The 22,736-nt window shown below is 43.4% G+C and overlaps 2 protein-coding genes across 5 annotated transcripts in view; both read left to right on the top strand.

Annotated features, from left to right (window-relative positions):
• FAM131A (family with sequence similarity 131 member A) overlaps nt 1-13,652 on the top strand; it is a 92,186-nt gene extending 78,534 nt beyond the window's left edge. For all 4 annotated transcript variants that reach the window (XM_042460858.1, XM_042460856.1, XM_042460855.1 and 1 more), the window contains 2 exons: nt 5,317-5,445; nt 9,189-13,652. In XM_042460858.1, coding sequence (XP_042316792.1) covers nt 5,317-5,445; nt 9,189-9,730 — 671 coding nt within the window. In that variant the 3' untranslated portion in view covers nt 9,731-13,652. The remainder of the gene's footprint in view (nt 1-5,316; nt 5,446-9,188) is intronic.
• A 5,542-nt stretch (nt 13,653-19,194) lies between these two features.
• LOC121927378 (heat shock protein beta-7-like) lies at nt 19,195-22,645 on the top strand. The gene is made up of 3 exons (XM_042461162.1): nt 19,195-19,377; nt 21,942-22,096; nt 22,293-22,645. Exons 1-3 carry the CDS (start codon nt 19,230-19,232, stop codon nt 22,464-22,466), a joined length of 477 nt encoding a protein of 158 aa, XP_042317096.1. The 5' UTR covers nt 19,195-19,229; the 3' UTR covers nt 22,467-22,645.
• Nucleotides 22,646-22,736: the final 91 nt, after the last annotated feature.

Here is a 22,736-nt window from a genome sequence, read left to right as displayed (position 1 = left end):
ACTGACCACTTCCCCCTTCCCAGGATGTGACGCACACAGCCAGCTGCAGCCCCAAATTAGCCACACGCCACCCCCATTTAACCACAGGCTTGGCTGCTTGCTGACAAGTAAAATTAACAAATACACAGCTCAGTCCAATCACAGGCTCTGGGCTCTTGCAAATGGTGTATGCCAAGGGAAATGCAAACTGCCAGAGCCCAGTCCCCCAGACCATTTCTTCTTGTTGCAGAGGATACTCTGCATATGTTCAGAAGGTATTTAGACCCAGCTCAAGGATAAAATATTTTGTGGCCTGTATCCATGATAATGTCATTGCAGTAAGGCCCCATTGTGCCCAGCAGCTGTACATGTTCAGAGTCAGCACAAGGGAGGTGTCTAGCTTAGTTTTGTTGCACTACAATTGTGCAAAGCAGTTGTGAAACTCACTGTGCAACAGGTTTGCCATCTGAATCGAATCCCCAACCTCTTGCTGAACCATTTATAACCAAATGTTTTGTGAACCAACAGCATTATTTGTGCCTATCTTCCATCTGAGCTTAGATATTCACACAGTAGCTAATGGGGATAAACAGCAGTATTGTATGGTCAGATACCAGCACGTGGGCCTTCTATGGCAAATGGTTGGCCACAACACAGAAGCTTTTGATTTGTTCCAACATGGTTTTTCGTATTCACCCCTGTTGTCATGCAAAGTTTTATCAGGTGGCTTGATCCTGAATGGACAATTAAGGCCTATTAGATTTACAAAAGATCTGCTCTTGATAGACTAGATCTATTATATGTCTCAGCACAGCACTTTGTCTTTTGGGGATTTTCCTCCGTGGCACAGCTATGAGGGCTCCAGTTATGATCACCTGCACTTGAATGATTGTTGTTGTTGTGTGCCTTCAAGTGTTTCCAACTTATGATTACCTTAAGGAAAACCTACCATGGGGCTTTCTTGACAGGTTTCTTTACAGGGGTTTGCCATTGCCATCTTATGAGGCTGAGAGCATGTGACTTGTCTGAGGTCACCCAGTAGGTTTACATGTCTGAGCCGGGATTTGAATCCTGGTCTCCAGAGTTATTGCTCAATGCTCAAAGCACACCATGCTAGCTTTTAATCACTTCTTTATTTGCTGTCACATCACACTATTGACTTGTGCTTAGTTTGTGGCCTACTAAATCCTTTTTACATGGACTGCTGTCAAGCCAGGTGTCACCCGTCCTTTATTTATACATTTCAAAAAAGCCATTATAACTTTGTGATCCATCAGCAGGAGTATAGTGTTCAGACTGAGGGAGGTAATAGTGCCATTCTCTTCAGCTTTGGTCAGATCTCATCTAGAATATTATGATCATTTTTGGGCACAATAATTCAAGAAGAATATTGACAAGTTGTAATGTGTCCAAAGGAGGGTGATCAAAATGGTAGAAGGTCTGACAACTAAGCTCTGTAAGAAACGGTTTAAGGAGCCGAGTATGTTTAGCCTGGAGAAGGGATGACTGAAAGCTGATATGATAGCCATTTTTTATATATAGGAAACAATGCCATATAGAAGCTGGAGCAAGCTTGTTTTCTGCTAGAGACTAGGACACGAACTAATATATTAAGATTAGAGGAAAAAGTATTCTGTCTAAACTGATGGTTGCCAAACTTTTGTCCTCTGGGCATTCAGGACTTCAACTCCCAAAAGCCCCAGCAAGCTTGGACCACAATCAGTAATTCTGGGAGCTGAAGGAGAACCAAAGTTTGGGAAGGACCAAAGTTTGGGAACCACTGGTAAGAAGAACATCTTCATGGTAAGGGCAGCAGTGGAAGAGGTGGCCTTGAAAGGTGGGGGCCTCACCTTTTTTGGTGTTCTGTTTAAAGAAGTTGGATGGCCATCTCTTGGGAGAGAACCTTGCCACACATCTTCTGGAGAGACCTCATTTTCTGGAGACCAAAAGCTGAGGATTTTAACACTGAGAGCAAAAGTGCTTTCATGTACTGCTTGCTGGGGGGAAAGAAGAATGGGTTGAATGATGTTCAGGTTTGATGCAGTTCTTATGTTTCTTTGAGATTGGACTTCAGAGTGGAAGGGAATGAGGAGAGGCCCTCCTTGATATCAGATGTCACTCCCCTTAGAGATGTGAGAAGCCTGCTGGATATGTGCTAGCTATACACATGTGCTGAACTTGAAAGTGTTCCTTTATTGGAATCCAATGCCCAGAATCCCCCAGGAGCTATGCCCCTGATCACGATGACTGGGGGCTGGGGAATTCTGACTGTTGTAATCCAACAAGTAAGGTTTTTCCACCTCTGCAGTTATGCCTCTCTCAGACTTGTATTTTTCTGTCTGTCAATGAGTTTCTTGCCAATAGCTCAGCCTATCCATCTCAGGCTCTTATTGCAGGCTGAGAGTGTGTGCGCATGTGCCTTCACGTTGTCTGTTGACTTATGGCGATCCCATGGGTTTTCTCAGGCAAGGAATCCTCATAGGTGGTTTTGCCAGTTCCTTCCTCTGAAATAGAGCCTGCAGCACCTGGCATCCTTTGGCAGTCTCCCATCCAAATACTAACCAGAGGTGACCCTGCTTAGCTTCCAAGACCAGATGGGATCTGGTGCCCTTAAGGTATTTAGGCTCTTCTCAGTCTGAGACCCTGGCCTAAATAAATCCCTTGTTTGCAACAAAAGCATGTCAATTTGGTAGTGTCATGCTAATTGTCCTAATTTGCACAATTTATTCTGCCAGTAGAATATAGGGCAACTGGGCTTTTTTGTCACATCTCAGCATAGCATTGGGCTGGAGGCAGTTTTAAATCTGCATATGTTTAAGATGAATGAATGTGTGAAATTCAACAATGGCACGGGTGAGTGCAGGAGTGGGTTTCCTCTGGGAGAATCAGCAACCTGCCTCAGTGAATTAACTAGTATAATCATTTGCATTCCCTGGGGCTTTGACTTTGGAGGAAGGTTACCACTTGCAAGTTTAATCTCTCTCTCTGAGCACTAAGGAAGAGTGGAAAAACATGCAGCTAGGAATCACAGAATCACACAGTTGGAAGAGACCACAAAGGCCACCAGACCAGTCCAACCCTCTGCCATGCAGGAAATCAGAAGCAAAGCATCTCCGACAGGTAGCCATCCAGCCTCTGTTTAAAGACCTCTAAGGAAGGAGACTCCACCACTCTCCAAGGGAATCCTAGTATCAGAATTATAGAGTTGGAAGAGACCACAAGGGCCATCAAGTCCAATCCCCTGCCATGCAGGAATTCACAATCAAAGCATCCCTGACAGATGGCCGTCCAGCCTCTGTTTAAAAACCTCCAAGGAAGCAGACTCCTGCACACTCTGAGGGAGTGTGTTCCACAGTCGAACAGCTCTTTACTGTCAAGAAGTTCCTCCTAATGTTGAAGCGGAATCTCTTTTCCTGTAGCTTGCATCTATTGTTCTGTGTTCTAGTCTCTGGAGCAGCAGAAAACAAGCCTGCTCCATCCTCAGTGTGACACCTCTGGAATACCTTTGCCTCGATCATCCAGTTGTCTAGCGGTAAATCTTGAACTGTGTTTGTTAGGAGGAGCAGTGGCTTGCTTGTTGGTGGGATGGTGAATTCTCTCCAGAGTTAAATCATTAGCCAAGCTGTCCAAGGTGCAGAACACATTGGGGGGGGGAGATAAATCCAGTTTGATGTAGTGGTTTGAGCATTGGACTAGGACTCTGATGACTAGGGTTCAAATCCCGGTTATGCCATGGAAACCAATTGGGTGACCTTGGGCAAGTCACAATCTCTCAGCCTCAGAGGATGGCAAAGGCAAACCCCCTTTGAAGAAACTTACCAAGAAAACCCCATGATAACATTGTCTTGGGGTTGCTGTAAGTCAGAAATGACTCGAAGGCACACAACAACAACAGAGTTCACATCTTGCATAGCTCCTGTAAAGTTGAGAATAAAACCTAGATCAGACTCACCACTCTCCACTGACATGGAAGTCACCAACTGCCACTGTGTTAATGCGTAGCCTGTTGTGCTTTTCTGTTGTCTGCCTTCAAGTCACGTCTGACTTCTGGCAATCCTAAGGTGATCATGGAGTTTTCTTGGCAAATTATATTTAGAGGATGTTTGCCATTGCTTTTCTCAGGGGCTGAGAGTATGGCTTGCTCAAGTTCACTCAGTGGATTTCCATGGCCAAGCAAGGATTCAAACCATGGTCTCCTGGAGTTCTAGTCCAACATTGAAACCACTACACCATGCTAGCTTCATGCTACAGCTCCTGATAGACACACACACACACACACACACACACACTACTATTAAAGCCTCTTCTCTTTTGTCAAACACAACATTTTGACTAAATGCTGGGCTACGACTAATACTGTCAAATGTTTTGTTCTTTCTCCTGTATCATTTTAAACACTTTGCCTGATGAAGAAGCCAGTAGAACTTCGAAAGCTTGTAAGATGTACAATGTGCATTTTGGTTGACCCAATAAATGTATTACTATTTTGTGGATTTTGGATAATACTTTACTCTTAGGTCAAGAATCTGTTTTGCCCTACTTGCCAGGTGTCAGTTTTAAAGCAGAAACCTGCATCAGGAAAAGAGGTTGAACACTGCAGCCTTCTCTGTGGTTGCCCCTAGCTTCTGTAATTCCCTTCCTAGGAAAGCTATAACAGCCCCTTCCTTGTGGTTGTACTGTCAGCAGGAAAAGACTTATTAATCCTGGCATGCTTTTGAGAACTCAGTGCCTTTAAAGAAAAGGCTTTTAGTACGGAGGATGCTGTACTGTTTTTAATTGTACCTTTGAAAACATTTTTAATTATCTTTAATTGTACACTTTAAATTGTTTTTAATGGTAATGAAAGGTCTTTGATTAGGATGTGGTGCTGTTTTTAATTGACTGCTTGCTTATCATTTTTAATAGTGTGTGTTTGACATTACAAAATGTTACATTCCAGTTTAACGGTGACCTTTTGTATGTTTCAGCTATAAAACTGTTTGCCATTATGTTAATTTGTGACTACCTTGAGTTCCCATTTTAGGAAAAACATAGGATTATTATTATTATTATTATTATTATTATTATTATTACTATTATTATTCCGCTGATATAGTCACTTTGGTAATGGGGCATTTTCTCCATGTGTTGTATTCTTTTTGACAGTTTCTTGGTAGTCTGAAATTCAACAGGTGAAGCTTCTCTTACTGCTCACTGCACTGTTATGGCCTTGAATTCCTGCCTGCAGCAGAAACCCTGACACTGACACTTATTCAGCACTCTGTCCTGTTACTCATACTTTGTTCCCTATAGGCTCCATCTTTCTTCCTCTACTTGACACCTTTTTCTCCTTCCTAGGTGTTGCAGAACAATTTGCCATTGCTGAAGCCAAGCTGAGGGCTTGGTCTTCGGTGGATGGAGATGACTCCAACGACGAATCCTACGATGAGGATTTTGCCACTTCCTCAGACACAACCCAACCAGCCGGTAAGTGAGAGCAGAGAGCATATCTCTGATACACTCCTCTGTTGTTGTGTGCCTCCAAGTCATTTTTTATGTATGGTGGCCCTAAGGTGAACCTATCTCAGGGATTTCTTGGCAAGTTTCTTCAGAAGAGGTTTGCCCTTGCCATCCTCTGAGGCTGAGAGAGTGTGACTTGCCCAGGATCACCCACTGGGTTTTTATGCTCAAGCAGGGAATCAAACCCTGATCTCCAGAGTTGGAGTCCAACACTCAAACCATAGTTGTTTTTGTTGTTGTATGCCTTCAAGTCGCTTATGGCAACCCTATGATGAACTATCATGAAGTTCTCTTGGCAAGATTTCTTCAGAGGGGGTTTGCCTTTGCCTTCCTTTGAAACTGAGAGAGAATGACTTGCCCAAGGTCATCCAGTAGGTTTGCATGGCTGAAGAGGGATTTGAACCCTGGTCTCCAGGATCTTAGTCCAGCACTCAAACCCTTATGCCACTCTGGCTACCCCCCTGGGGGAGTAGGGATTGGAAAACCTATCCAGTTCACTTTTTCCTACATTCATATTTTCAAACATCAACTTCCCTTTGTCCTAAAAGTGAAGAAATTTGATCATCTTGGTTGATCTTCTCTGGACATGTTCCATCTTGTCAATATCCTTCTTGAACTGTGGTGCCCAGAACTGGACGCAGTATTCCAGGTGAGGTGTGACCAAAGTAGATTAGGGGGTACTACTACTTCTTTTGATCTGGACACTACTCCTGTTGATGCAGCCCACTGCATTGGCTTTTTGGCTGCTGCATCACACTGTTGTCTCATATTTAGCACATAGTCTACTAAGACTGCTAGATCTTTTTCATGTGTATTCAGATTAATCTGCCTTTTCCAAACTGGTTAGAAGGTTGCCATGGAGGCTTCTGCACCTTCAAAAGTTTGCTACTGGTTCACAGGGTGTGCTCTCTCTTTTCTCTCCTGCTTGAGAGCCAGTGTGGCATAGTGGTTTGAGAATTGGACTACGACTCTGGAGACCTGGGTTCAAATCCCTTCTCAACCATGGAAACCCACTGGGTGGTCTTGAGCAAACCACTTTCTCTCTGGCTCAGAGGAAGGCAAATGCAAATCCCCTCTGAACAAATCTTGGCAAGAAAAACTCATGATAGGTTTGCCTTGGAGTCGTCATAAGTCGGAAACAACCTGAAGGCACACAACAACAACAAAGTGCGGCTTGCCCTTGGCCTTCACGCAGCCCACAATAAGCCTGACAGCTGGTGCACATGTGTCAGCAAAGTGTGTAATCTACGTCTCTCCCCCCCATTACAATTAACTCTCCTCCCCATTACAATTAACTTTGCATATCAAAGCAAGTCAACGGTAATCTGTCGGTGCAGCATCTAAGGAAAGTTCTAATTACTCCTCTGTATAATTAGACTGCGTGGGCAAGAAGAGAGAAAAAGGTGGTGGCATGTATAGAAAGAACACTACCTTCTCTCAGGTTTGGGGGGGATGTACGTCACTAGGGTAGGGGGCCGTAGCCATGGCAGAAAGCCACGCACCCACCACTGAGAAGGATTAGCGTAAGCCTTGCTAATTTGAAGAACAAACTGGAGAGAGAGGGGGGAGGAGAGAGAGATATTATTCTGAATCAAGAGAAAACAAAAGGCTTTTTGTATTTAAACATAGGCTCCAAATTTACATGGATGTAGCCAGGTTTTGAAGTGCCTAGCTGAAATTCACGGTGGATAAGAACTCCATGTACTCCAGGCAGGCCACTCACTGCCTCTCATAACAGCACCTGTGTCAAGAACAACTTTTCTCCCAGGAGTTCAGTAAACAAGTCTTCTGTATTGCAAACAGTAAAACTTTATTCCAGAGAAACCATAGGTGTTAGCAGGAAGACATCTGCAGACAGAAGTGCCATCGTCCACCAACACTGGCGTAACGTTAAGAATGTCCCAGCCCAAAACTTCATGAGCTTCATCTGAATTCATTACTAATTAAAACCCTCTCTTCCATACTAGCCTCATTCACCCAGCCCCCAATACTGTCCTGGTTTCATCTTTACTTTTTGTTTCCCACCAGCAGACTGAGAAAAATCCTTCTCCACACATCTGCACATTTCTGCCCCAGGCAACAAGCAGCACTTTGAACTATCACCAATTATTTCCACCAGCACTATTCCTCCTACCATTTCCATCATACCCTAATATACTCAAACATTCATATAATTCTCCTTCTTATCTAAAACACTATAACATCCAGTTAAACATGCTTATATATTACAACAATAACAACAACCATTTTATGACAGAATATGCCAGATTCTGACAACCTGAGATGCTTCCCTCCATCCCAGATGGAATGTTTGATGGCAGCCATGCCATACCCAAGTGCCTTCAGGCTCAGGAGGAGGTGTACTATGCTGAAATAGTCACTGCCCTGGGGAAAGACTGGCACCAGACATATCTGAAGTGTGAAAAATGCTGCAGGGATGCTGGTGGCAGCCACAGTTCCAAATGATCCTTTGTCATCCCACTTTTTCAAAAAATATATCCCAGTTTCTCTCTCCTCTTCCCACTTTCCTCCTTTGTCTTCAGCTTACTTCAGTGGCTGCAAATTGAATTCAAAAGTAGCTTGCTCTCAAATCAACTAAGGATAAAGAGGAGAGGAGACAGACTCTTGTCCTTCTAAGTAGGCTTAAGCGAAAGCAAACTGCTGTAGCTTCTTCAACTTACTCTGCTTAGCACAAAAGTAATTTGTACTCAGTTAACTCAGATGGAGGAGAGAACAGGAAAGGGCAGAATTTTGTCCTTCCCAGTCAGCTCAGGCCAAAGCAAACTGCAGCAGCGGCGGCCTCTTTTGGCTTATCTGTTCTTCCTCATGAATAACTTTTTCCATCTTGACTAGACTCTAATGTTGCTTGGCCATGTGTGTCTCAGTTTATATCTGTGAAATGTTAGAGGGTATACCGTGGAAAGAGGTACTGTAACCACCCCTGCTATGCTATATTGCTTGGCCATGACAGTTTTGGCAGTGGACGCCCTGAAAGCCACACATACAAGTGAAGTTCAGGTAGTTTTAAAAACCGTGTAAGCCACAGTCCAAAGGTATATCTGAGCTTCAAGTAAAAAAACAGGATATTCTGGTAAGGTAAAAACCAAGGCTTACTTTATTGTTACAAACAATTCATCTACTATCCAGGGAAAATAGAAAAACCAGTAGAAAAATCTATACTTTGATACAAGAGTCCCTAAAACTGACTCCCATGAGAGGGGGGGGGGAAGCATGTTTGAGGCAGAGCCTCATGTTTTGTCTTCTCAGACTTGGGACATGATGAAGAACAAGTGACAATCATAAACCTGGCCTCTTAACTTTTAGCAGAGAAGGGGATAAGATAGGAAGAGACCTCTTTGCAATCACACTGACCAAAGGAGCATGGAGTGATAACTAAGACAGAAAACCAAGGAAGTTATCTCTCTACTCCTAATTGCCATAGAGACAAACATCGATGCAAACCTCAATTCCGGTAGCACCAACCCTAGTGATGCCACTGGATCTCCCCCACTCTAAAAGACTGAAATGCCTTTCCTGAGTATTATGTACTGGCAGTAAGAGAGCTTTAAACTAAAAATAAACTGCTGTTTCTGGTCCTACCCTATTGCCTATGCCCAGTGTGGGAATGCGCTCCCTGTCTTGGTGGCTGTTTTGATGCCCTTAGACTGTTGAGTTGCTAAACTTCCTATCTGATTTTTGCTATGTTGCAGATGCTGTGCCCCAGATCCCACCCAGCACCCTGCTGAAGGGCTTCCTGCACAGCCGCTTGTGCCAGCTGAATGCCCGGCAATCCTCCTGCGACCCGGAGAGTGACTCGTCTCAGACCACCATCTCCCCAGAGACTTTGTGCTCCAGCCTCTGCAGCCTGGAGGACAGCCTTCTTCTCAAGGAGCTGAGCTCACCTTCTGAACTGGCTGCCAAATTGCTGGGCTCCCTGTCTGGCGGGGAGGAGACACTCCTCTCCAAGTTGCCAGCTGCACAGACCACCGGAGAATGTGCCTTCCGGAGCCTAGCACAGCTTGAGTGCCAGGACTCTCTATACTCCATGTCGTTCACCGAGTCCTGCCTCTCACCCACAGAGGAAGAGGAGGAAGGAGTCCCATGCAAGGACTTCAAGGTCCACGAGGACAGCTGCCAGGTCCGGAGGAAAGCCTCTGATGTGGCCTCCTCCGGAGTTGTGTCGCTTGATGACAATGAAGAGGAAGAGCAAAGGGAGAAGGAGGAGGAGGAAGAGGAGAGCCGAGAGCAGTGAATTCCTGCTTGCTCCGTGGCATGCTTCACCTGCCATCTTGTCCCGTGCCGTGGCATCCATTCTCAACTTTGCTCCAGGGCCCATCCCTTCTCTGAGCAGGATGGTTCCTCCCCACCTGGAGGAGGTGGCATGACCCAAGTCTGAGCAGGGGAAGATGGGTTGGATGGATTCAAATCCAGGACCCCCATCCCCCTGCTTTAGTCCCGTCCCATGCCTTCCTCACCTCCACTGTGCCATCTGATTCAGCCATTTAAAGCCTGACGAGCCTCTCATTTGGCTTCGTGGATTTTGCCTGCTGCATTTCTCTCTCTTGTTCTCTCTTTCTCTTGTGGCCTGTTTTGTTTTCTTTGCATGAGAATGTCTTGGGGGTAGGGAAAATTTAAAGCAAAACAAAAGCCAAACAAGCAAAATAATGGGAAAAAGGGGCAGTGCCAACTAAACGCGCCACTGTCCGGGCTGGTTTGGAGCATGCAGCATGCCCCGGTCTGAATGCGCCAGAGAGAAAAGGCACCCCTTTGATGCTGTCCAGGTGGCATGGCTAAAGCTCTTAAAACCAAACTGTTGCAATTCTTAAGACAATTTAACAAGATATATTATACAGATATCTCCCTTTCCCCTTCAAACTCCTACAGCTCAAGGTGAAGGGCTGAAATTGGAATGTGGAATGCAATGGATGCTTGATTTGTTATGCCTTTTTTTACAAAAAAAAAAAATCAACACTGGCCCAAATGGACCAACCTCTTGGCTTTTACTGTCTTGATTTTTATACTGTGGACCTATAGGATGAAAGGAGAAAGGAAGGAGTGGAGGCGCATGGATGTGCTGTGATATGTTCTGTGCTACTCTTCTCAGCTGTCTCCTTTGGAAGACACCCTGCCCCAGATCTTTTCTATATTTTTGTATATGTGTCTCCATGTCACCATCTTCACGGGGTGTTGCTGCCCCTCTTATGGAGGATGGGTTTTTCTAAGGGGGGGCAGTTCTTTCCTTCTTCTCCATTCGCCCACCCTGACCAAGCAGGGTGGACAATACTGTGATCCTCATCTCATCCCTTTGCCCTAGCTACTCCCCAATGCACAGGACCTGAGCATGGGAAAGTTACTTTTTTGTATGGTAAGTTGGTGATGTTTTTATCCAAAAGAGTTAACTTTTCAAAGTTCTTAGCCTCAGCAGCTCCAATATCAAAGGGGACACTTAAAAGCAAAGCAGAGGGAACATGCCCCTTGCTCCATCTTATGGAATTCTGGGATTCCGTAGTTTTGTGAGATATTTAGAATTCTGTGCTGGAGAGCTCCAGAGTCCCCAAACTACAAATCCCAGGATTCTCTATGATCCAGCTGTGCAGTTTAAGTAATATCAAGTGCTACAAAGTGTGCAGCATGAAAGAAACTTAACACACGGATAGGCACTATGGGAAATCTAGCAAGCTTAATCACTGTGGCAAAGGATCCTGAGGATCAGTAGTTTGACAAGGATGTGGAGAATGTCTCTGATGAAGATCTCCAGTCTCTTCCTCACATTGCTATATCCACGTTCCCTGGGGATAGGAAAGAGCATCAGTTTTCAGTCAGTATACGTTTGCTCAGACAAAAATGGGACAAACTGATGGATGTGTGCACAGACCTGTCTGCTTGCATCCCTTCATAGACCACACATCTGCACAATATTTCTTCATATGCACACACATGTATGGCTTACCACAGGCCTACTTAACCAGATATATGCTGGACATGTAGTGGACATGTAGACACAAATCTAGGTACACACTTCTTTAAGTTTAGCAAGCATAGACCCCCTTCCCATCCATCACATACACTGGGAAATGTATTCCTCTTATAAAATACCCAGCTTCTGATACTGGCCCTGATCTGGTACCTACAGCATCAGCCTGAACTGCAAAAATATACCAAATTAAATCCCCACCTTGATCAATCTTTCTTTATGATACCTGTGAATTCTACCTTTCCAGTTAAATTTTCCTTCTGACCCCAAATTTCTAGCACTGCAGAGAGTGAGACACTGAAAATCATTCACACCTCAAACTCTTCTATTTGCTATGTTTGTATTCCCTTGGGAAATTTTCCTTCCCTTTTTTCTTTGGATGTCTATATGCAGAAATATTGTATTTTTAAATGCTCGACTGAATGTTTTAGTTACTTCAGTGCTAGAAATGTGGGACTGAAGGAACAATTTACCAATGGGGGGAGGCCAGAATTTTTATGGGTGGGTGCAAATCCTTCATTTTGCACCTTTCCTGTAGCTGCACCCCATCTCCTTCTTCTCTTTTCTTCAGTGGGAATAGAGCCTCCACAATCAGATACATTATACATTGTAGATGGCATATGCTGGGGACATAAAACAAGTTCCTTCTTTGTCACACTTGTAGTCCTCCCAGAATCTGCCTGGTGTTTGGAGACAAGTATTTGGAAACAAGATGCTGGGAGGTCTAGAAATCCTGCTCATATGAGGCTTAATATAAGTATATCCAAGGCAGCTGGATTTTAAGTGTTATAATATGCCAGTGTCCCCTCTTCTTTAGCCAACTATAAGGTACTTTGCCCTCTAGGACTGCATTGGGCACCCTTGGTTTGTTCTAAAAATGTGACTACCAAGAAATATTGCTGCAAAATGATAATGGACGCAAAGAGTGACAATGGAGATGATGGGGAGAGGAGGATGTGGGGGCTGTTCGAAACATGTGGACAGCCTGGGCTGGTAGTCAGGGATGGACCAGCATCACTTAGACACTGAGCTCTCTTCTGTCCCAGATCTTGTCTTCTAGCTTCTGTATTGAGGGGAGGGAGGAGCCCAACAGCATCTGGAGGCAGCCATGACCAATGGCTTCTAGGTTGACAGGGCAGTGAGTCTGCTTTGGCTTTTAGTTTGAACTTTAAAGGACTTCTCTGTATCCTAAGTAGGTTCAACAACTTAAATAGTTCCTTTACAATTCAGAGTAGAAACTAAAGGTTTGAATCTGATAGGGGACCCTCCCAGCCACTGCCATCTGGAGAAACACAGGTTCCTCCATCCCCATTTGATGGCCCTATGGGAAGTATGTTGAAGTCAAATTTCAGAGAGCGAAGCTGGGAGGGGTGAGAGAGTTGAAAGAACTACGAGTTTGATGAAGAAAACAGGCTAATTCTTCCAGGAGGGCCTGTGACACTCATTTGTTTTACTGGGACAGGGGTTGTATAGTTTTCCTAACCATTGGTCATGCCTGGAAAGGGAGGAAGAAATGTTGCATAACCTAGTGGTCTCTTGCAGCTATTTTGACACAGCTGCAGTGAGTTCCTTTTGTGGACCAGAGCTCCCAGAATCTTTCAGCCAGCGTAGAGGATTCTCACCACAATGAGTGGTTAATTTTGGGAGGCATAGTCCAAAAATCTGGGAGATGTAGTTCAAGTTGGTTGTGGCAGTCACTTAAAGGCAAGAGTACAAGGGGAGGGCTGTTGCAATGAGACTGAAAGAGAAAGGGTGGAGGAAAGGAGAGTGGAGGTAGGAAAAATGAAAACCAGGTTTAATTCAAGGATGTCCCAGTCAAGGAATCTTGAGAAGTTACCATGAATCCCTCCTTGTTCCCAGTCAATTGCCACCTTTTTGCAACATCAGTCCATTCTGTGGAATGGGTGCACGTCCTAACACTCCTAACTATTCCCTGTGCAACCCTCGGTTCTTGCCTTTTCACTTTATCCCTCTCAACGCCTGTGCAGAGCTGTGTCCCAAAGCCTATGCATTCCTCCCCCATTTTGATGCATCTCTCTAGCCCTTCTGACTTGCTCCCCTTCTGACTAAATGCACAATATTGTTTTTGTGTGCCCCTATTTCTGCCCTGTCACACTCCTGGTGTACACCCCTGGCTGGTACGAATGACTGTTTTGTTCTGTTTGTATCTGTAATTCATTAAAAGGCTGGTTCTATCTGACTGGTCTGCATTTTTTTCTGTCTTTCCTTCAACTGGCCTTGCTCTTTCCCATTGTATCTTTTCCCCACATTGCCCCCAAGTGGTCTCCACAACATCTCTCCTTGGATTAAGCTGGGATGTAAATTTACACTCCTCCAAATATTATTGAACCACAGTTTCCAGTATTTCTTGCTAAGAATGGAAAGAATATTCAAAAATATTAATCTTTAATGGTTGAAAAAATGTGTTTGTTGAGTGTCAGGAAACCTTGATAAGGAGAATCCTGGACTGATGAGAATCTTTGCACTACTGGACTTTTTCTGCAAAAAAATTTCACATTCACTATGCAGTGTTCCGCATAAGAAATAGGATTTCTTTTTAGTACAGAAAATAGACCTGCGCTATTATTTACTGTGTGGCAAATATATTTTTACACACTAAAGGCCAATTTGCAAATTGTGTACAGTATAAGTCCCCCACTACATGGGTCTTCCTATTAGTGCACTTCCAATCCATGAATTTGATCACCTGTGGATTGCCACAATGGTAGTGATGTGAACATGCACACAGAAAGTGTGTGTGTGTTCACATCACCACTATTGAATAATTTGAGGTATGATTATCCATGTTTTTTATCATTGCGGGGGGGGGGACCAAATCCCTACCAATATGGAGAGTCCACTCTACATTATTTTCAGCACATGAAACAGCATTTTCTGTACAGAAAAAAAATTCTACATAGAAAATGCTGTCCCCCTCCCCCCAAATACTTGATGTGAATTTCATGCAGAATAAGTACTGAATTCCAAACAGTCCTAGAATATTTTCTTGAAGAAAATTGCTAAAATTATATTTTGCTTCTTTTGAGAATGAAATTAGTGAAGAATTGCATGCCTATTACTTTCCATTAGCTATGCCAGCTAGGGCTGTTGAGGGGTCCAGTAACATCAGGAGGACTGGATGAGGCCATTAGTTTTGAGGCTACCTAACTATTCCAGAACTCAGTCTTTATTGTAGAGGATATCAATGTATTTGTTCCACTCACATACAGAGCTTCCTCACAATCCTCTTCCCCAGACTAGTCGTCTGATCAGAACTAGTTGGGTGACCTAGAACATATCAAGTTAAGCTATCAGTCAGGGAAGAATGTGCACCATAACTAAGAAATACAACTATTATGTGATCCGGTATACATCAGATAATAATAATAATAATAATAAACTGTTTATTTATAGCCTGCTTTTCCTTAATAGCTGAATAGCTTAATAGATGAAGCTGTCATTCAGGGAAGGATATTTAACACAGTGGATGAAACAACTGTTAAGTAACCTAGAACCCATTGGACCAAGCTGTCATTCAAAGAAGCACAACTGAGAATACAAAAACTGTTGCATAACCTAGAACATACCAGGTCAAGGCACTTTTCAGGGTCCACCATGACTGAGTTTCTATTTGAAGGGCCCTAATAACCCTCCAGAAACAGAGTATTGGGAAAGTTATTGTTTTGGCCCACAACTTCTAGAATCCCCAAGCCAATATGGCCATTGGCCATGTCAGCTGAGGGATAATGGGAGTTGTATTCCAAAAAATACCTTTTCCAGTTTCTGTCAGGATTCACTGGAGTCACAAGAGTCACCTAGAAAGTATACATTCTGAAAAAGACAGGGTTATTTATCAATTTATGAATATTTATAAACCGATTGCATCTAATTTTTTCAAAGTGGGTCACAATATTCAGAAAACATAAATGATTTTTTTAAAAAATACACAGAATCAATACAGAAATTGGTCTGAACCCTATTAGTAGTTCCAGCTAGAGTAGAGCCATTGAATCAATTGTTGAACAGCTAAACCCTCCTGATTCACTGGGTCTGTTCTAGTTGGGACTAACAAAAAGATTTAGATAAATGTCTACATTGCCCGTTTTTCAACATGCATCTAAAAATAAGAATTGCTGAATGACTGACAAATGAACATTTCAAGCACATGGCATGACCAACAGGATATCTCACAATGAACTCAAGGACTGAGCAAGTCTGCAACGGAAGGTAACCTGGTCTTTAGGCCTTTATAGGCAAATAAGAAAGGGCAAGGATTCCAGATAAGAGAGCTGGGTAGGCAAGTTTAAATTCTGGTACAATGGTTCATTATGTATGTCCTTTCTTTGGGGCCAGCAGTATCATGGGATGACATGCTCATCTGAGGAGCCATCACAGACATAATAACACAGACAGGATGATCATCCTGACCACTAAACTTTCTCAGGAAGTTCTGCTCACAGCTTCTCTCCCTAGAGTTATGAATCACTGTGTGTATCACAAGGGAACATAGAGGCACCAAGTACTGTATAACCCATGACAAAAATTAAGAAGACACGTGCATTGAGATACATTCAAACAAAAGGAAAAGAGATTCCACCTTAACATTAGGAAGAACTTCCTGATGGTAGGTAACAGCTATTCAACAGTGGAGGACGCTCCCTCGGAGGGTGGTGGAGTCTCCTTCGTTGGAGGTTTTTAAACAGAGGCTAGGTGGCATTTGTCAGTGGTGCTCAGAGGTTAGATTAGATGGCCCTTGAGGGTATCTTCCAACTCTATGATTCAATGATTCTAACAGTTCATCTGTTTTTGGATGCTCTCTGTGTGTGAGAGAGAGGGAGAGAAAGAGAGACAAAGACACAAAGAGAGAGACAGAGAGAGTGGCAGGAGTGTAGATAAGATGATAACTTTGTGTACATGCTTAATGTTGTGGTTGTGATGCAACTGCAATGGATTTCAATGACATTAGAATTTCAAAAACCAAATAGACACATTAAAATGAGCACAAGTGTTCAATTCAAGCTCTCTGGATCTCCCCATCAGGCTGTGATGCCTGGTAAAGTTTTATGGAGGTCACAAAAATTGCACATGTTAGCCAAGATCCTGCATTGTGCTTGCATAGTGTAAATGTACACTTATATAGTTAAGTGGTAGTTATACTACACAGTCCTTCTGTTAAATACCAATACTATGCAGCCAACTGCATATCTGCAAATATCTTGCTGTTTCCACAGAGCTGCTGAATCAAGTGCCTTAGAGTTACACACCACCCAAGAATCCACAACTAAAGCCTATAGCACCTGCTATTTCTTCGTGGTTTCCCAAGTGCTAACCAGGCAGTCAAGTTGCTTCTGATGTATGGTGACCCTAGGCTATCCTATCATGGAGCTTTCTTGGCAAGATTAGTTCAGAGCTGGTTTATCTTTGCCTTCCTCTGAGGCTGTAAGAGTGTGACTTGCCCAAGTCACCATGTGGGTTTACTTGGCTGAGCCCTGGGCTCCCAGAGTCCTAGTCTAATACTCAAAGCACTATGCCATACTATCTCTATTGCAATTATGTGCAATGATTGTGTAATTATGTGCAATGAAGTGAATGTGGCGACTGTGCAATGGTAAAAAAGTAACCACATGATTAAGGGAACCTACATGTGACTAGAACACCAGCCATTTTTGGTGCTCTTTTTTGGTTGGTCTAATAAAGCGAGTACACAATTACAGATGTTTAGGATTTTTCTTATAGCTGTTCCTTTTTGCAGAAATAACAGAATCAGAGAGTTGAAAGGGGTCTACAAGGGCCATCTAGTTCAACCCTCTGCCATGCAGAAATATACAACTAAAGCACATCTGAGAGATGGCCATCTGATCTCTCTTTAAAGACCTCCAAAGAAGCGGAGTCCACCACCCTCCAAGATGGTCTATTCTACTCTTCTATCAATCATTTCTTAACATCAAGAAAAGTTTTAAATTACAGAGGAGTTCAGAACTTACAAGGAGATGTCCTCATGGATATGGCTTCTCCAGTGAAGAGGATGGAGACAACTGCATTCCTTGCCCACACGGAGGAATTCCATAGGCACATTCAGAGGCCTGGATTTTGTGTGTGTGTTTGTGTGCCTACATACATTTAAAACTCCTGTAAAGTTTCCTTCTCCACTGCAATCGGATGCTACAGCAGAAAAGGGAATAAAACTGTCACCCTGGTGGAATAGAGTTTTTGAACATGCCAAACAGATATCTTCAACTAATATTAATACATTAATATTAACATCTCCCACAATCCTAACATATTAATATTTAAATCTCCCAGAACACAGAGCAACTTCCAGCTTTAAAGAAACATGCCGATATAACTGAGTAAGTGTTCCTTGGTGGCTGGTACGGCTGTATAGATGCAGGATTGTCCTGGTCTCTGAGAAGAGGAGGCAGAAGCCTCTCTCACTTTTAATAGCTTCTGCTGCTCCAAATGGAAAGCATTCCTGACAAAACTAAAGGTCATCACAGTCTATTACCTGATGCTTTCTGAGCTTTCCTTTTAACGAAGTATGGAACAGAAATGGAGGCATGCATCTCCCCCCTCTCTTCCTTTCTTCCTCTGTGTATGTGTCTTTGTGTGAAGACAGAGTTGAGGACTGTGATGCTAGATTTATGTAGCTTGAAGCAGTGGTTCCCAAACTTTGGTCCTCCAATTGTTCTGGACTGCGACTCCTAGAATTCCCAGCCAGCTTGGCCAATGAGAATTCGGGAAGAAATCCAAAACATCTGGAGGACCAAAATCTGGGAACCAGTTGTCTGAATTGTTACATTTCTCTGATCTAGAGCCCACAATGTTGCAACTTGGTAGAGATACTTAGAAGTGCTCCAAAGTATTTGAAGTGGTGGAGGCTGGTGGTTACTCTGTCAATGGAGTAATAAATGCACTTTGGGTTTCAGTCCCAACTTTACAGATGGTATCCAAGATGCCCAAATGCTTGAAATATTTGGAGCAAATCTAGTGATTGAGACCAGATTTATTGGAATGTCCTGGAATGGGTACAGACAGTCCACTCCAGGTTCAGTATTGTGCATCTGCACCTTAGTGACCTGTGGCCTTGGAGGAACTGCAGAACTATAAACACTGGGGCTGGTCTTCAGTACTGCAGTTACAGATTCGTAACCTAGGGTGCATCTACACTGTAGAAATAATGCAGTTTGACACCACTTTAACTGCCATGGCTCCATCCTAGAGAATTCTGGGATTAGTAGTTTTGTCAGGCACCAGCACTCTTTGGCAGAGGAGTCTGGAGACCTTGTAAAACTACAAATCTCAGGATTCCATAGGATGGAACCATGACAATTAAAGAAGCATCAAATGACATTAATTCTGAACAACCTCCAAATAATTAGCCCTAAATTGTAGTTTATTTCACTTGTGCATTCATCTGGTACCAGCCCCTTCTGTTTTCAGCCATTGCTTGATGTGGCTTTGTGGCTAAATTAATCCAGTTAGTCACTAAGGAGAAGAATGGAGGGTAGATGCAATGAGTAAAAGTTCCCTCCTCCCTTCTTATCATCCTTCACTTCTAGGTGTTGAGTCCCCAGCCTCTTTATCTCACATTCCAGGGTCTGAAACAACAGTGAGAGCAGAGCAACTAAGCCAATTATGGACATCTCAGCTTTCCTGGCCAAGGATAAGGTTCTTCTCTCCCCCTTCTGCACCTTCCCCACTGCCCTGTCCTTCCATTTAGTCACTTGGACATATACCCAAGTCTCAACAGAGAGCAGCTGCCAACATTGCCAGGGCCATGGCATCTTCCATCAGTAACTCCTCTACCTTTCGCTCAGAGCATTTTAGCACCTACAGCTCTGGCAAGCCCTGCTTTGAACCCCTGCTTGACCCACCCCATGGGATCTTCAGTACCGGAAGAGCCCGGGAGTCCTACGGATACTCAGGTGAGCAAGTCATTTTTCTCAATTATAGTCAAAACCAGTAGTTCCCAAACTTTGGTCCACCAGCTGTTTAGTCAGGAACTCTCTGGGAGCTGAAATCCAGAACATCTGGAGGACCAACATTTGGGAACCACTCTTCTAAGTGACAATGAACTTTTTGAACTTTGCTTATCTAGATGTTTTGAACCACAGCTCCCAGGATCCTTGATCCTTGGCCCTGTTGGCTGAGGCTTCTGAGATGTGAAGTTAAAAACAAATTGGAAAGCCTAAGGTTGAGAATCAGCGGTTTAAGCTGTGTCAAGCTTAAGAGGCCCATAACATGGCTGCCATGCCATCCTGAAAAAACCCAATCTTGCCTGATTTTATCTGATAAGCAGGGTTTGTCCTGGCTGGCCCTTGGATGGGAATCCTCTCAGTAGGGCTAGGAAAGAATCCTTCCTGAAACCCTGGAGAACAGAGCCCTTGATGCCAAAGTCACATTTGGCAAGGTCTGAATCAAAGACAACTTTCTGAATTGTTCTGCATTAAAAATAAAATCCATAGATTAAAATTGCAATTTGGGGGGTACAATTTGAGGTCTTGTGCTGCATTTTGTGCGCACATACCTTCAGGTTACCTGCAGACATATGGTGACCCCAGGAATTTCATAGGCTTTTCTTAGACAAAGACTTTTCAGAGGTGTTTTTGCCAGTTCCTTTCTCTGAAATATAGCCAATAGCAACTGGTATTCATAGGTGGTCTCGCATCCAAGTACTAACCCAGCTAACCTTCCAAGATCAGATGGGATCAGGTGCCTTTAGGGTATTTATTTATATATAAATCAGATAGTTCTTGCATTAATTCTGTCCCTATTCTACCTCCCTCCCTCTCTCTCACACTCATTCTCACACAGACTTTGGCCTTATGGAAAGAACGACAAATTGGGGTCAGCCTAAAATGTTCTTTTTGTAGCCCTGGGCAAATTGAAAATACATTATCTCTTCTAATAGGTAGGCAGACCATCATAGCAATAGTATTTAGCTTTCCCAGAGATGTTGGACATTTTATTTTATTTTATTTACAACCCACCTTTCTCCCAGCTTGGGATCCAAGGTGGCATACAGCATACAGCATCACAATACAATTTAAAAACTCTTAACAGAAAGATTAAAACCCAATTATGAGATTTACCATCCCAAGCCAACACATCCCATGGTGATTCGGTCTGAGGATTATGGGAGTCATTGTCTAGCACCCCTGAAGGAGACTCAGTAGAGCAATGAATCCACTGTAAGTTTAATTCTGAAATTTAAAAGAATTAAGTTGCTGACCCTTACTCTCAAAATAAATTCAATGCCTTGGGCAGCTAATTTAAACTTCAGACTAAATTCCAGCATGGAGTCAACATGCCACTGACCTGGAACCCATTACCTGCCACTGGGTAACTAACTACTGGGTAATGAGCAACTTTTGAGACTTGAAACTATGAATGTAACTACAGGTTGAGTCTCCCTTATCCAAAATTCCAAAATCCCAAATACCGTATATACTAGACTATAAGTTGACCTCATGTGTAAGTCGAAGGCATCTTTTGGAACCAAAATTATGGATTTTGATATGATGCATGGATAAGTTGAGGGTAAAACTTAGAGGAATGAAACAAATGATATAAAGGAGCTCTACAGATTGGCAGGAAGGGGCGGTGAGACACCACCCCTTTCTGCCCTGGAAGGAGGCAGCTGCAACCAGATGCCGTGGCCTGAGCACTGAGCAAAAAGAAGCCGTGAAAAGGGGGTTCTTTTTGTGCTGTAGAAGGGGCACCATAACTGCCGCAGCACATCAATATGTGCGCAATGCTGTTTGGGCGCTGCGCATGAGGGACATCATTGAGGCACGCTTTGTGTAAATGGGCACACATCAAGATGGCACCCCCGGCGGAGGAAGAAGGGCTTGGAGCGTGTGAATGCAGCCCTTCTTCTTCAGCCCTCCTCTGCAGTGAGGCTGGCACAAAGTGCCGGTCTGTACTGCTTCAAAGTTGTGCTCACACTAAAGGCTAGATGGGTGAGATTGTAGAGGGGCAAACTTCTGGGACAGTTTACACTCTTACTTTTCACTAGGGAATGATTCCTTTTTAAACAAGAGTTAAAGCACTTACATTGGCCCATGGATAGGTCGACTCAGTTTTTTGGGGCCAATTATTTGACTTAAATTTCTAGTTTTATACATGAATTTATACAGTATTCCAAAGTCCAAAACTGTCCACATGGGTGGCTGAGTTTACTTTCTCATAGTTCAGTGTACACAAACTTTGTTTCATGCACAAAATTATTTTAAAATATTGTGTATAAAATTATCTTCAGGCTATGTGCCTAAGGTGTACACAACAAATAATTTAATTTCATGTTTAGACTTGGGTCCCATCTCCAAGAGATATCATTATATATTTGCAAATATCTGAAAAATTCTGAAAGCCAAAACGCTTCTGCTCCCAAGCAGTTCGGACAAGGGAGACACAACCTGTACTTTGAAAAGCAATTATTGCATGCTCTACCTTGATCCCTTCCCTCTTTTTGCTGCCCCCGTTCCAGGCTCTCCCTCGTCTCCACATCCCTCTTCTCTGGGCAGCAGCAACGTCATTGCCAGTGGGGACAAATACCAGGTCATGGCTGATGTCAGCCAGTTTGAGCCTCAAGACATCGTGGTGACTGCCTTCAATTACTGTATTGTTATCCAGGCAGAGAAGGTGAGAACAGAGTGAGGGAGCAGAATAAAATTATTCAGAGGAAAGGGGGAAAGGAATTTGAGGCTGCGATACAAAAAAATTGTAGTTTTTGAAGGCTTTCTTGCAGTAGGAAGAAAATGTCTGAAAATACTGGTTGTTTCCCTTGAGGGGACTATTAATGAAGAATTACATCCTTAGTGTCCATTTTCCCCTGCAGGTAGCAGAAGATGGAACCATTTCCAACACCTTTACCCACAAGTGTCAGCTCCCGCCAGACATGGATCCGTTGTCCATCAGTTGCTCCCTGAATGACTCTGGCACATTGATCATCACCGCCAAGCGACAGCAGTTGACACCCCCACCAGTCTATCGCACAGAGATTAAGCTCTAAGATTCCCTCTTTGTCACAGCCAGAAAAAAAGTCGGCCATAAGTATATATCACAGTTTATGTTGTGTAACATTATGCATACCTAGCTATGTAGCAGAAGTGCTATAGAACCCTCCTGTTGTTGTTGCATGTCTTTGAGTCATTTCCAACATGGCAATCCTAAGGCAGACCTATCCCAGGGTTTTGGGGGGCTGAGAGTATGTGAATAAAGATTAATAATCATCATCATCATCATCATCATCATCATCATCATCATCATCATCATCATCATC

This window comes from Sceloporus undulatus, chromosome 3 (assembly GCF_019175285.1).
Source record: "Sceloporus undulatus isolate JIND9_A2432 ecotype Alabama chromosome 3, SceUnd_v1.1, whole genome shotgun sequence".
Taxonomy (NCBI): domain Eukaryota; kingdom Metazoa; phylum Chordata; class Lepidosauria; order Squamata; family Phrynosomatidae; genus Sceloporus; species Sceloporus undulatus.
Note: the sequence above shows the minus strand (reverse complement) of the source record. Positions and strands in the feature narration are given on the sequence as shown.